This window comes from Ciona robusta, chromosome 7 (genome assembly GCF_009617815.1).
Source record: "Ciona robusta chromosome 7, ASM961781v2".
NCBI classification, from domain to species: domain Eukaryota; kingdom Metazoa; phylum Chordata; class Ascidiacea; order Phlebobranchia; family Cionidae; genus Ciona; species Ciona robusta.
This window is the reverse complement of record NC_143241.1, coordinates 3,367,366-3,381,479: the sequence shown is the minus strand read 5'-3', so window position 1 is coordinate 3,381,479 and position 14,114 is coordinate 3,367,366. Positions and strand designations below refer to the sequence as shown.

The 14,114-nt window shown below is 33.4% G+C and overlaps 2 protein-coding genes across 2 annotated transcripts; one reads left to right on the top strand and one right to left on the bottom strand.

Annotated features, from left to right (window-relative positions):
* Nucleotides 1-130: 130 nt before the first annotated feature.
* On the bottom strand, nucleotides 131-5,132 carry LOC149733818 (zinc finger TRAF-type-containing protein 1-A-like). Its single transcript, XM_089880827.1, has 7 exons — nucleotides 4,435-5,132; nucleotides 4,108-4,218; nucleotides 2,846-3,024; nucleotides 2,393-2,531; nucleotides 1,701-1,856; nucleotides 1,212-1,301; nucleotides 131-778 (listed from the first exon to the last, which is right to left on the bottom strand). The coding sequence occupies exons 1-7, from the start codon at nucleotides 4,576-4,578 to the stop codon at nucleotides 575-577; spliced, it is 1,023 nt and encodes a 340-aa protein (XP_089736953.1). The 5' UTR covers nucleotides 4,579-5,132; the 3' UTR covers nucleotides 131-574.
* A 576-nt stretch (nucleotides 5,133-5,708) lies between these two features.
* Nucleotides 5,709-13,019, top strand: LOC149733817 (aspartate--tRNA ligase, cytoplasmic-like). The gene is made up of 12 exons (XM_089880819.1): nucleotides 5,709-5,870; nucleotides 6,517-6,698; nucleotides 7,130-7,325; nucleotides 7,636-7,738; nucleotides 7,916-8,065; nucleotides 8,787-8,930; nucleotides 9,376-9,478; nucleotides 9,841-9,988; nucleotides 10,584-10,730; nucleotides 10,960-11,083; nucleotides 11,719-11,902; nucleotides 12,453-13,019. Exons 1-12 carry the CDS (start codon nucleotides 5,842-5,844, stop codon nucleotides 12,542-12,544), a joined length of 1,602 nt encoding a protein of 533 aa, XP_089736945.1. The 5' UTR covers nucleotides 5,709-5,841; the 3' UTR covers nucleotides 12,545-13,019.
* Nucleotides 13,020-14,114: the final 1,095 nt, after the last annotated feature.

Here is a 14,114-nt window from a genome sequence, read left to right as displayed (position 1 = left end):
TTAGCCTTTACAGTGCTTATATAGACTTTGTGGCAAATGGCATTTACAATTAACAGAGCAACATTATCATGACCCAAATGTTACAGTGAGTTTAAGGTCTGATTTAAACCATTCAGAAACAAAAGACAAGTTCTGGCAAGTACATTTTACTGATACAATCCACAAGACAAGTAACCTGAGGTATTCAACAAAAAGAAACAGTATTGTGATGTCATAATCATCTCTTATATGTCACAAACACACAAGTAGCTGTTACAAGTTTAAAAGTTGTATGGTTAAACTTATTTTTATCTATGTACACACAGCATACGAACACCTAAAAACAAAATACTCATATATCTATATATTTACACACTAGGACGAAAAAGGTAAAATACAAAAGTCAGCATAAAACCACACCTTAAAAAAAAATGCATCAATTACTTGTTTAGTCAAAATTTTTGTAAATTACTTTAAAATTTTTTACCAATGTTAATACAGTAGTTTCGACATAGCAGTAGATAGGACCATTTTGTGTGGAAATTTTATATAAAAAATGAAAAAAAAACAAAAAAAAATAAATAAAAAATCCAATTTAGCGTTTGTGCTGAAACATGAACAACCTCAGATTGATGACCTTTGACCCAAGCAACCTATTCGTGAAGTCAGTTTGGATTGGCTGAACAGCTGTTTCCAGTTTTTCTGCATTGAAACGGGTAAAAAAGGGCTTGGGCATGATATTGACATCGTCATATGGAGCTCTCAGGAGCAAAATATCAACTTCTAACGGATCCGTAATCTGATGAGAAGAAATTGTTTTTATATAAACATAACTTATTTATCTTAGTAAAAACACATGTGGCTATGGGTGAACTATTCTGGCTACAACATTAGGAACTGTATGTTGATTCAGAAAAAAAACAAACAATTAAACAATGCAGCACATACCTATCTAATGCTGTTTTAAAACTTACACATACGCCCACAATGGTAGCAGCGTCCAGTCTTGAACCCAAACCCCTGAGCTTAAGGCAGACAGGCCAACAACTGTGCCATGGCACCGGATCAATGATGTTTCGATTAACTTAAAATATTTATCATGCTTTGCAATATGCATTTGCAAGGTTTCATTAGCCGTTGTAATTCCTAATTTAGGTCATTTTACTGCAGACCAACCGGGTTAAACGCTATGTTGGAAACAACACATGGAAACAATGTTACTAAAGTTTCACCTTTGACTTAAGAAACAGCTGACACGTTAGCCTTCTCTCTGCTGACACCGTGGGGTTTGAAGGATGGTTCTCAACAGCTGACACGTAAGCCTAAAAATACATTACTTTAGATTAAATAGATACTATAAATAAAAAGCCCATTTATTTGCTCTTACTGTGCATCTTTTTACACCGTTTCTGCTTACAATTTAAGTATAAAGTATAATTTCTTTTTACCAGCCATTTGGGGTGAATTATCTATAGCAGTTACTGTTTAAATTTTTTTAGATTATATTGATACTATATATAAAAAAAATCTATTTTTGCTCTTACTGTGCATCTTTTAGACTTTCACTGCTTACAATTTAAGTACAAAGTATAATTTCTTTTTACCAGCCAGTCTTTTAAGTGAATTAACTATTTAGCACTTTCTGCTTGCATTTTCCGCATAAAGCAAAATTGGGTGTAGTCTTAGTTATTTTCTAAAACCAAAACTAATTGTTCGTCAACCTTGAGTATCCAAGTTTGTCCAAGCAAATGGAATCTGTTTGATTCATAGAATAACTTGGTTACAAAATCATCAGTTCTGTATGGACGTAACTGGACCTCCATATAAGATATAAGATCACAGCTCAATAAATCTACTATGTTTCGAAGCACTGCCCCCTGAAAATAAAGCGCTTTTATTATGGCTGGTATATAGTATTTCCAATTACGGTGTGTAGTTCAAAGTGGCCTATTAGGGCTATTACCATTTATTTAAATAATGCATAAGGGTTTTGAAATTTTGAAATTATGTGTTGTATTGCTAGAGTTATATAAGCGCAATAAAGTTGTACTTGTTAGGATGGAAAACAGAGAATATTAAAATATTCTAGTTCTACACAAGAACGAAGATATTTAATAACACTTTACTATATCTAATTACATCGTTTTACCTACATAATTTGCATTTTCTGAAACATCATAGTGATAATTAATATTATTACAGAATACTAAAAAAAATTTGGTTGGTTTGTAAGCCTATGGATGGCTCATTATGTTATTAACAGAGAAACATAATACTATCAACAGGCATTTTGTATTGTTTAGTTGACAAATAGAAACGTGTTGCTCTTTCATAACCTACACACTATGTAGCATTTCCTACAGGAAACTGCTGTACGATATAGAAACCTCTTGGTTACATAATAAAACAACACCTGTTTTTCTTGCTGTGAATGGATATGGTCTAGACACTTTAGAAGCTCAGTTGGTGACTTAGCGTGCTGGTTGCAATCGGTTGTGTGATTGTCCAACTCATGCGCTGGGCCAGACCAATAACAACCAAGCTGCTTAAATCTGAATTTAACACAATTTTTCGTTAACACCCTATAATATATTCAAAGACATCTGGAGGTTATTACGACACAAAAATAAAAACCAGTTTTGTGACACAAAAATAAAAACCAATTTACAGTGACACTAAAGTACATAAAACAGAAGCATTATGTTTCAATACAAACATTTCAGCCAACATATGTGACACAACTGTCTTCTAGCTGATTTTAGTTTTGAAAGGCCGTTTGAAATAAAGATAACTGCGCATCACTAATATATATGGACTGAAACACAGTGACACTGCTTTAGCAGAAAACAGATTAAGCAGAATGAACCTGCAAGGGACCACACGCTCCGAACACTGATGCAGTTCATGATTAACAATGTTGCTTCTCGGGAAAGTTCCCCCGCATGTTCTGCATTCAACAGGGAGCTCGGAAATTGCTTTTTCGACAGCGAGGTTTCGAATGCAAGTACCCCTAGTTATATCGACACGACAGGAAGGACAAGTCGCCTGGGTAAATTGTATATTTTAACTACTATCAAGTGAGTTTTTTTAAGAATATTTTGGTGATGTGGACTATTGGTTAAAGCCCTGTTTTTAGAGATGATACGGGTTCAAGGCTTGTCGCTGCTGCCATTGTTGCTCTGTGGTCTTCGGCAGTACACTAAACAGTAATGGCTCCAACCCATAAAAAACTTTGAGTTATCCAAATTGTCAAACGTATTATAATAAAATTAACATTCTGAGAAATTATCACCCATAAAGTTTAATATGTGGTAACTTAAAAGCGTAAACAAAGTGTATGAGATAGAAAACTTGTGTTATAACACCTGCCAATGCTCAATAGGATAAAGAAGTTATATACCTTCATATTGGTTCAGCTGGATGCATTAAGATTTAGTTAACTAATTGCCATTATTGTAGATTTGGACTACATTTAGTATTGAATGTATGTGTAAAACTTAAATTATTTCACTTTACTTGAAAATCCTATACAAACTACTCCACAGTGAAGTTACAGAAAGGCAATAAAACTCTTGTAAACTAGGCAAGATTGGGCCAATAAACACCCAGTTGGGTATATGACCTCCAGCAACTAAATAAACATCTCACTTTCATGAGAAGTACTAGTTAAACAAGTTACTGCTTGTTTAAAACTTTAAAACAATAGACAAACCCTTTAAAGGTTTAACATTTACGGGGTCAGAGTTCGCAGACGTGAAATGATAAATTATTAAATGAATATTGATTTTTGTTTGTCTTTATTTAAAGATGGTAGAACCTTATAGGGTTTATATAACTTAAACCATAATCTTATACTTGAAACATGTCTGTATTTAAACACGGCAACATGGTATAGTGTGTTTTTTGTTATATAGCCCACATTACATGGATGTATATGAATACACCTCCTGCTGAGTATTTAAGTTATTAACACTATAAAAAACTGGTAATTTGAACAAAAAAATTAAACTAACAGTAACCATTAGATTAAAGCTAATCTTAAAAACATTGTCATTTGAGTACTAGTAATCATTTTTAAGCATAGGGCGTGTAACGAACTAATAATATGTTCGGTTCTGCAGTGTTTACCTGTTCATCTTTAAGGCGGGCATCAGCAAGCAAATGGTGGTAGCAGCCAACACACATTAAATGACCATGGCAACACTGCATACAGGCTGAGGTTGGCAAGTCAAGACAAACCTGCAGAAACACTGCATTAAAAACATTACAATTCCTTTAAAATAAGGCATTGGCCGCTTAATTTTGAAAAAACAAGATTTTCTAACAAAACATTAATTTAAAAAAAATGCACTTTCTAAAAAACTAAATTTTAAAATAAAGGTATATATTTTTTAAGAATTTTTTTTTTTATGTAAATTTTATGTAAAACCACATCATACTAATTATTCAAATTACTGTGCAACTCAGGATATGATTCAGTCTTTCTTCTAACTTCTCGCTTGCATTACTTTTCGAGGTTTTCAACTTTTTGGTTGGAGGTTCTTTGCATTGCTCTGTGGAGCTGCTTGGAGTGTCCAGCAGGTTATGCTCGGACATCATTTTCCTTGATGTTTGAATGGAAAATGAAGAGCAAATGATGTGTTATCACGGCGCCGCTAGTTAATAAAGTTTTTTTTTTTTTAATCTTTACTTTATCTGAAATAATGTTTATTCTTTAAAGTTTAAGTTCTACATCACTAACGTGGTTGCATAATTAATTAATAAAATGATATCATTAATTTAAGCCTCGCTAAATATTAAAGCACAGGTCTGATAAAGTCACATAAAATGAGCCTTGACTTTAATTTGTGCAATTTCAAGTTCAAGCACTATGGTAAACAACTGACAAATCTACTGTTCATTATGCAGAATTTTCCTATAAATAGTCCAACGACAGATTTTCTTTAAATTGCAATCAAAATATCAGCTAATGCGTTTATAATGTAAAATTCCAGTACCCGACAGTTTAATACAAGAGTTGTTACCGTGACAGAACTTTCACTTTAAATTCTCGAACAACGCGACTAAATCAGTAGGTTATGGTCACGATATAAGTAGAATAACTTATGGAATGATAATCCTATTGTCCCAATACCAGAAATCCTCCCAACAGGCATTCCAGGACAGTTGACAATCTAACAGCTGTGACCTCGCCTTCTGATTGGTCGAGAGCGAATGTTTTGTTTTGGCAATCAGCTGATCGAATGCTTGCTCAACCATGACGTAACGTGTTAAAGGGTGAAATAAATAAATTAAATTATGAAGTAAAACTAACAATTTTCTCAGCAAAGAAATGTTAGTATCAATAGTTTGGTAAAGTTTTTATAAATTAGCTTGCGCGTATATAAACGAAATGTTGCCCATATTATAATCAATGAACAAGTAGTTTTCAATCATTTTTAGTATGATTTTTTCGTGTATTTCAATTATATTTTCCTAATAACTAGTTTGAAACAAATTTCCCCGGGTTTGTAATTTAATTAGTAATTATGTTTACGCAAACACATCAAAATTAATAAAAAAAATAATATACCATTTCTATGACGTTTAAAATTAAGGTTATGCTTGAGTAGTTTCCACGTTTGTAATGAAAATTGAGAAATAAAGATTTTTCATATTTTGGGTTCATGATGCAACATTTCATAGCAAGGTGTATTTTCATTGCACATTTTAATGCGTGTTGCGTAAGGTTACCCGGTAATCAGGTATATATATAACCCAATTGATAACTTAACGCTATATGACAAATACATTCTAATCATACACATGTTTATTTAGTTTTACAAGTCTATCTGTTTTTTTGGTTTTATCTGACCCGATAGTATGGCAGATGTGGAAAATGTCCCCTTAGGGTAAGTTTTAGTATAAAATTATTTTATTGTTGTAAAGTTCGGGTCATCTTATTTTTGTGTTTACAAGAAATCTAAAATTTATATATATTTTATGATTAAAGAGTTAAATTTACTGTTGCTAATAAAGAATCCAATACACGTATACTGGTATGTGGTACCTAACATATTGCTTAATGAAGAATTCTTCACTTATACATTTTATTTTTTTACTAGTGTCACTTACTTTATCATTAAATTTAAAAACGATTTTTTCTACACTTGGATAGCACTTAATACCCATAATATAATATATTGCTTAATCTGTAATATTACAGTGAATTTTTACTAGAGCCCGATCGATATAGCTATTTTCAAAACGATGCCGATATTTTGTAAATTTCAGTTGGCGATAACCGATATTTTAATGCACCTAAAAAACTTGACTGATTAAAAACCGTCTGGTTACTTAGCGCCGATAATATTGGCCGTTTTTTGCCTTTGCCTATAATCGGTAAATCACCAAAAATGCGGCCGATAAATCGGTCGTGCTCTAATTTTTACTGGTAACAATCTTTTTATTTTTAAACAATTTTTTTTATGGAAATTTTCAACACTTGACTTGTACAGTACAAGTCATATAATATAAGACATATATTTATATATTTAGTGACGATGGTAAACCAATGTCAAAAAAAGCATTAAAGAAACAACAGAAAGATGCTGAGAAAGCTGCAAAGAAGGCGCAGCGTCAGCAAGAGCAAGCTGATGCCCAACAGAAAGCTGACGCAGATGATGTTTCTAAAGATCTCTATGGAGACATGGTGATGATACAATCCTCCGAGAAACCAGGTGTAGTAAAATTGGTTTGACGTACAATGTAATAAATCCTAATATTGCTTGTATATTTTGTGCATATTAACACAAACAATCCAAAGCTTTTCGGCAAAAATTGCCAATGCTTGTAAACTTTGGTGGAAATCATAAAAAAAGAAGTTGTATGCCGAACATAGAACTGTTTATAGTATGTTGGGATTAGATGGTCTATGTTTCCATTTTTTCATTTGGTAGTAAACAAAGATCAGTAGCAGAATTATATACCAGTATTGTATCCTCAAGACTAAAGAGCGGTTGTCAAATGTTGAAAGTAAAATTAGGAAATGTGGAACATTTTGTGTTCTATTTGTTTACCCATTTAATATCATACAAATTTCCATGCTTTTAAAATTTCAAACTCATAGCCAACCATATATTTATTCTTTTTACATTAAATATTTTTCCAGATCGCTGCTTACAACCAATTGGAGATATAGGACCGAACCTGGCAGAAAAAAACATCTGGGTTCGTGGCCGTCTCCACACTTCACGTGGTACTGGTAAACAATGCTTCACTGTGCTACGGCATCAGCAGTCAACTATCCAAGCATTAATCTTTGTTGGTGAAAAAATTAGCAAACAGATGGTCAAGTTTTGTGCCAAGTAAGTTTAAATAAATGAATGTTGTTTATTCTTGCATGGTAAGACAATGACAGTCGTTATAACACAGGTGTTTTTTTAATGGACTTTGTGCCCGTTTTCGAGTTATTACATGTAGCGTAGTTACTTGGTAAAAGTAATATTTTTCTGAGTGGTGTATGACTGACAATTCATAGGGGCCAGTAGGCCACTGGGTTGAAGCAATTTCCATTAAGTTTCTTGCTTAAGGATACATATATAGACAATGGCCGTCTATTGTGTTTATTTTTGAAATAGCTTAAATTAGTTTTCACGTATTTTGTGTTGTTTTTAGCATCAGCAAAGAAAGCATAGTGGATGTGTATGGCGTGGTGAAGAAAGTTGAACAAAAGGTGGAAAGTTGCACACAGGATGATGTGGAAATTCATATCGGCAAGGTAAACAAAACTACTAATATTTTTGTTTAATGTTATATTTTTATCTAGACCCATTTAAACACCTGCACATAAATTATAAATGAAGTTTTATAAAAACAAAAACAATTTTTGTCAAAAATTTTTTTTAATGAAACTATAAAAAAAAGTATATATATATATATAAATGTTTTTTATTAGATTTTCGTAGTGAGCAAAGCAGCTCCACAGCTCCCTCTGCTGATAGAAGATGCCTCACGACCAGAACTGGAAGATGGTAAGAATGAGGAGGGAGGTCGTCCAAGAGTCAACCTTGATACAAGACTTGACAACCGAATCCTTGATTTGAGGGTGTGTATTACATTGTGGTTGTCGTATATATGTTACAGTGTTACAGTACCAGCTTGTATATGCTACATAGTAGAGGTCGATCGCCGATATTTACATTTTACCAATAATCGGTATCAAAAGCGCTGATATTTCACCGTTATATAGATAGTTCGTGCGAAGCGACGTGCGCCCTACTTGACCTTTCTGTATGTCAGAGTTTATATTGGTATCCAGTGGGGCAGCATGGGGGGTCACGACACCCCCTTCTAAACCAAAAAAAAATGTTAAAAAATTATTTTTTGACAATTTTTTGATTAACTCCCCCCCCCCTTTATTTTTTTTCTGGCTGTGCCACTGTCGGTATCGGTGGAAAAAATATAGGTATCGGTGGAAAAAATTGATATCGGTCGATCTCTACTATATAGTATAAACAATTCCTTGATTATTCATAACTTTAAAATTGATTTTCCAAAACCATTTTCAACAATATCTGCAAATTGTTATTAGACATTCATCATGTTCTACAATAGGCCCATTATGTATCCTACACTATATTGTTTAATTAGATTATCCATATACTTCGAGCTTTAGCTGAATCAGATTTTGCACAGCACTTCTATATATTACTACGGTAATATTACCCATAGTTTTAAATTTAAATTCAAAGACATCATTTTTTTTGAAAAGGTAGTCATATATGCGATCGCTTTTATTTATATAAAATATATATTTTACTATGAAGACCACCACCAAGCAAGCAATCTTCAGACTCGAAGCTGGTGTGTGTAAGCTATTCCGAGATACTTTGACAGCGAAGGGCTTCTGTGAGATCCACACACCCAAGATAATATCAGCGGCTAGCGAAGGAGGGGCGAATGTGTTTACGGTGGGTTAAACAAAAATAGCCTAATATTAATATTATAAAGTATATATGACCAATTACCAATGCATAACTACAGTACAAATTGTATGTAAACTTGTGAACATATTTTAATAGCATTCTATTCTATGTGAGTGAGGTCCCGTAGCGTGGCATGCCATAGGTCCTAAGATTTAGGCCAGAATTGGCCCATTACCCTTGTTTTTATATTAGAGCAGGAGGTGTAAAGTGCTCATATAATGTCTATAAAAAAATATAGTAAGACTTAACTTACACAGACAATTGCAATTTGAAAACCTACTGTTATTGTACTGAAACTAGAAACAGGTTATGTATTGAAATTGGATAACTTTTTTATGATTATGTTTACCATCAATTTGCCACCTTTATAGCTTAATAATTTAATTATTTTATTTTTTCGTGATAAAATTGGTGATAATATTTCCTACAGGTCTCTTACTTCAAAACAAATGCCTTTCTTGCACAAAGTCCACAACTGTACAAACAGATGGCAATTGCTGCTGACTTTGAAAAGGTTTTTACTGTTGGTGCAGGTAGGCACTGTATAGTGTATCATAGTAACATCATTGGGCCAGACACTTAACGGCGATTGCTCCAGCCCAATGGTCGCTTTTTTACCTACGTAGCTTAATCAGTAAATTGAATAATTTCCATTAAAGAATAGAACATTTTTTAAAGCAGTTTTCCAACCTTTGTTAAAAGCTTGGTAACCTTATGCAATCAGTTTACATACATATACTCTTAGGTTAACTAGTGAAATTACCTCAATTAAATATAATGTCTTAGGACATTGTCTCTGGTTTTCCTATAGATTGATGCCTATATATGGGATATAAGGTTTTTAGTTTTTATGTCGCTATCTCTTTGCTGTTTCTTTAATATATTATTGTTTCAGTGTTTCGAGCAGAAGATTCCAACACCCATAGACATCTTACTGAGTTTGTTGGTCTTGATCTTGAGATGGCTTTCCAATATCATTATCATGAAGTGTTGCAAGTTATCGGAGATATGTTCATATCTATATTCAAAGGGCTGAGAGAAAGGTGAGCATTTTATAAAATGGGTTACTTTTCAGAACTTAAATGGAGCCGAAAGGGTGTTCATATGTTTTTTTAACTAGTTTTTATAACTTAAAACGGGCTAATAGGATGATTGGAATTAAAAAATTAGACATGCAGTTAAATTGAGCAAAGTGTTTTATTTGCGGCTACATCTACAACATATTGATTTAAACCGAAAGAAATGTTTCTATTAGTAACTAAAAAAAAAAATCAAAAATGTATTTTATTTTACATTGACATTTTTAAAGAAGTTTGACTAATATTTTAAAAAGTTCAAATTTTATTTAAAAATAACTTGTACCAGAATTGTCATAGTAAACAACAGAGCTGATCACTAATGCATAGACGCGTTTCATTATAAAATAAATGTTAAAAATACACAAAAATGCACATTGACATTGTAAAACTCCGGGGCTGTATGTATTGTATTTCTACACTTGTCAACAAAAAATCTATATGTATACTTATGTGCCCACCAAGAACAACTGTTTTACGAAAAAGTATCTATAAGGCCAATACGTGCCCAACAAAAACATCTGTTCGACTAAAAAGTCACTTACGTGCCCAATAATTCCAGCTACCAGAAAGAGATCACGACAGTAGCTCGACAGTATCCAGCAGAGCCATTCAAGTTCCTCGAGCCAACTCTGATCCTCCAGTATCCGGAGGCAGTGAAGATGTTGAATGATGCAGGAGTGGAGATGCAGGACAATGAGGATCTCAGGTGAGGAGGATTGTATTTTACAAGGAAGAAATTTGGGGTTTGTTAAAATTAAAAAAAAAACATATATTATATTAAAAAATATGTATATAAAAGTAAATATACAAAAAACATAATTTTTAATGTATTTTTAAGTACATTTTAGGGATTTTTTTTTATTTTTTTGGTACACAATGAAAAAAATAAATGAAAACTTCCCAAACTCATAAATTAAATGCTTTATTCTTATTAGCACCCCATCTGAGAAGCTTCTTGGTCGTCTTGTTCGTCAAAAATACGACACCGATTATTACATACTTGATAAATATCCTCTTGAAGTGCGGCCTTTCTACACTATGCCTGATCCTGACAACCCAGTAAGCGTGCTGTGTGGTTTATGTAGTCTTGGGGACATTTGTGTCTCATATTTTCAATAAACCAACCAATAACAATATTCAGTTAATATGACGCAACATCATATATGCCTAGTTCTAGTTTTCATACAAGCTGATTCACTTGTATTATGTAATTATGTTCCTTATATTGCTTGGCCTGCAGTGAGCTTCTTGCTAAAAAAAATATATTCTTTAGATTTAGAATAGTTTTAGTTTTTACGCACCTTGTTGTTTCTACTAGAACACTAACTTGATATTAATTAAACATAACTGGCTTGTTTGTCTGCTAGGTGTAGCTACACGCTTATTTTTTTCCAACCAAACGAATATATGTTTTTAACTGTGAGTGTCTTTAACTATTGTTTTGTCGCTGTATCCAGATTTTTTGTTTAAAATTTAAATCGTCGCTAATGTAATCGAAGAGGCAATTAATAGTAATATTATAATCAAAATAAAGGGAAGGTTTTAACTCTGTATTCTGATAGTCAATGTAGAAGAACTAGAAAACAAAATAGAACTCCAAAACGATGATAATTAAAACATACGCACAAATAATTGGTTTCAAAATCAAGGTGTCTGCACCCAGATGTACTTAATATATTCTTTGTACTTTGAAGAAATGGTCCAACTCGTATGACATGTTTATGAGAGGAGAAGAAATATTGTCCGGTGCTCAGAGGATCCATGACCCTGAGTTTCTGTCTGAACGAGCCAAAGCACACGGAATTGATCTGAAAACAATTGAAGCTTATATCGACTCATTTAAATATGGCTGCCCTCCTCATGCTGGTGGTGGGATAGGTGGGTTGAACTATTTCTACAATAAATATATTTTTTCTCAATTTATAAATTTAAAGATGTTGACCATTTTCCATTTAGGGCCTTTTAAACTGAATTGTAGGGCCTTTTAAATTGTCTCAAAACATATATGTTATTTGTTTTTTCTCAATTTTTTAATTTTAAGGTTTTAAGATTTTGTCCATTTGTTTCTGTTTCTGCTGTTTTTTTTTCCTGTTTCTGTTTTTTTACTCCTAATGCAAAAGGTAGAGTACTAAAACAAATCTTACAGTAGTGTTTATACAAGCATCGTATTAAAATACTTTTTACTTTGGAAGAATCACAAACACAGACATGTGTGTAAAGGGTCCAGCTCAGTGTTCGCTAATCAGTTGTATAAGTTGTAGTCATACAGAAAAAAAAACAATCGCACACAAAGTTACATATGTTGTAACCGTAAGCGAACACAAGATGTATAAAACAGAACACTTATGTTATAATGACTGTTTTTGCCCCACCACGAGGGTAAATAAGTTGCATTTATTCAATTTAATTTATTTATCTACTTTGCTAGGTATGGAGAGAGTAGTGATGTTGTATCTAGGTCTTCACAACATCCGTTCGTCTTCTCTCTTCCCACGTGATCCTAAGAGGCTTACTCCTTGATCATATAGCAGTCTCTTACTTAGTAGGGAATTTTCGGTGTGAAAAAAATCAGAATTTTTCGAAAGCAAATTTTTCAATAAGTCACCGCTCAAATGGTGCCTTATCAATATATTTAAAAAATATCAAACAAAAAGCCATTTTTTCATACAAATGTATCCGTTACGCCTAACCTATTCACTGCCTCGAAAGATTGGTTTATAAATTGATTTATACGTTGCAAGAATTCTACAAGAGGCATAGTTATTTACATAATCATATTTATAGTAGGATGGGGGAAGATGGGACGCATTTTTATTCTGTTTTCCGGTCCCGACCAGGATATTTTAATATTAAGTGCTAAAATTTTCCCGTCTTCCCCCACCCCACTATACGATGCTAATATCATCTTCCGCTTGTTTCGTTGCCTGCATTATCGTTCCAATGGTTATCACGGATTTTTAATAACGGGTGAATCTAATACAATGCATGGAAAGAATTGAAGAATTTTTTTAGTGAAGCTAAAATAATCTAAATAGTGTTGAAGCTCTGTCATGTAACATAAATTACATGCCATTTTTTATGTAAATTATTTATAAATAGCCTTCCTGCTTTATGCACTAAGTGTATGTGCATGGCTGGCGCTGGTAATTTGCTTGGAATGGAAAAAGGTGTCTTACGCAAGGAGAGTGTACGAACATCTACCTCTACCGTCATACACGAGCTTCAACCGAATGTCACAGCAGTTGCGACACCAGAGATACCAACTTACGGGCTTCGTGTAGGTATGTATAAAGGTGGCTGTACACAGTATCCGACATGCGAAGTCGTATGCAAACCCATTACCGAGTTCCACATGCGGCAGCGAAATCCGGACAAAACGAATGAATTCCGGATAGTGTGTACAGCCACCTTTAGTGTTTTTTATGCCTATATAAATTTTTAATAATCGTAATTCAAGTTTCGATAACCATTTATGAATTTTTGTTTACACGAATATTTGCGTCGACCTGATTACAACACCTGACTTTTCCTGCGTTGTGGTATAGTTGTTAACGCGTCCGCCTCTAACCCAGAGGTTAGGAGTTCAATGCTTACCACCATTGAAGGTGTATGTGTAAAAGATATTGTTCCAACTCAGTTTTTACTAATAAACAATCACCCACAAAGCACTCATGTTGTTACGTCTGTTCTATTCCAGCCACGCGACGATAAAGCAAGTTACATTCATTTATGCTGCTCAGATAGGGTATTCACCATGTTGATTAAATATACCAAATGTATCTACTTAAGATAACTAACTAATATTCTTTTCGTCGCGGCAATATGCAAATGAACGTTGTTGTAAATTGTAAAAAAACAGTTGTTACAACACGCTCAAAATAAAACATATAATTGTATCCCATCCTACCCCACAGTACCATATATATTGATCGATTAATGTATAAAGCACTCGCAACTTTTCCTAATTGGCATCGTAGTGTGGTTTTGTTGGTGTATAGCAGGAAGGGGGAGGCGGGACACCTTTAGTACATAGGCCAAATATCCTGATCGTGTTTTAAACAGTTAACATAGGTCTATTGGAGTCGTGGGG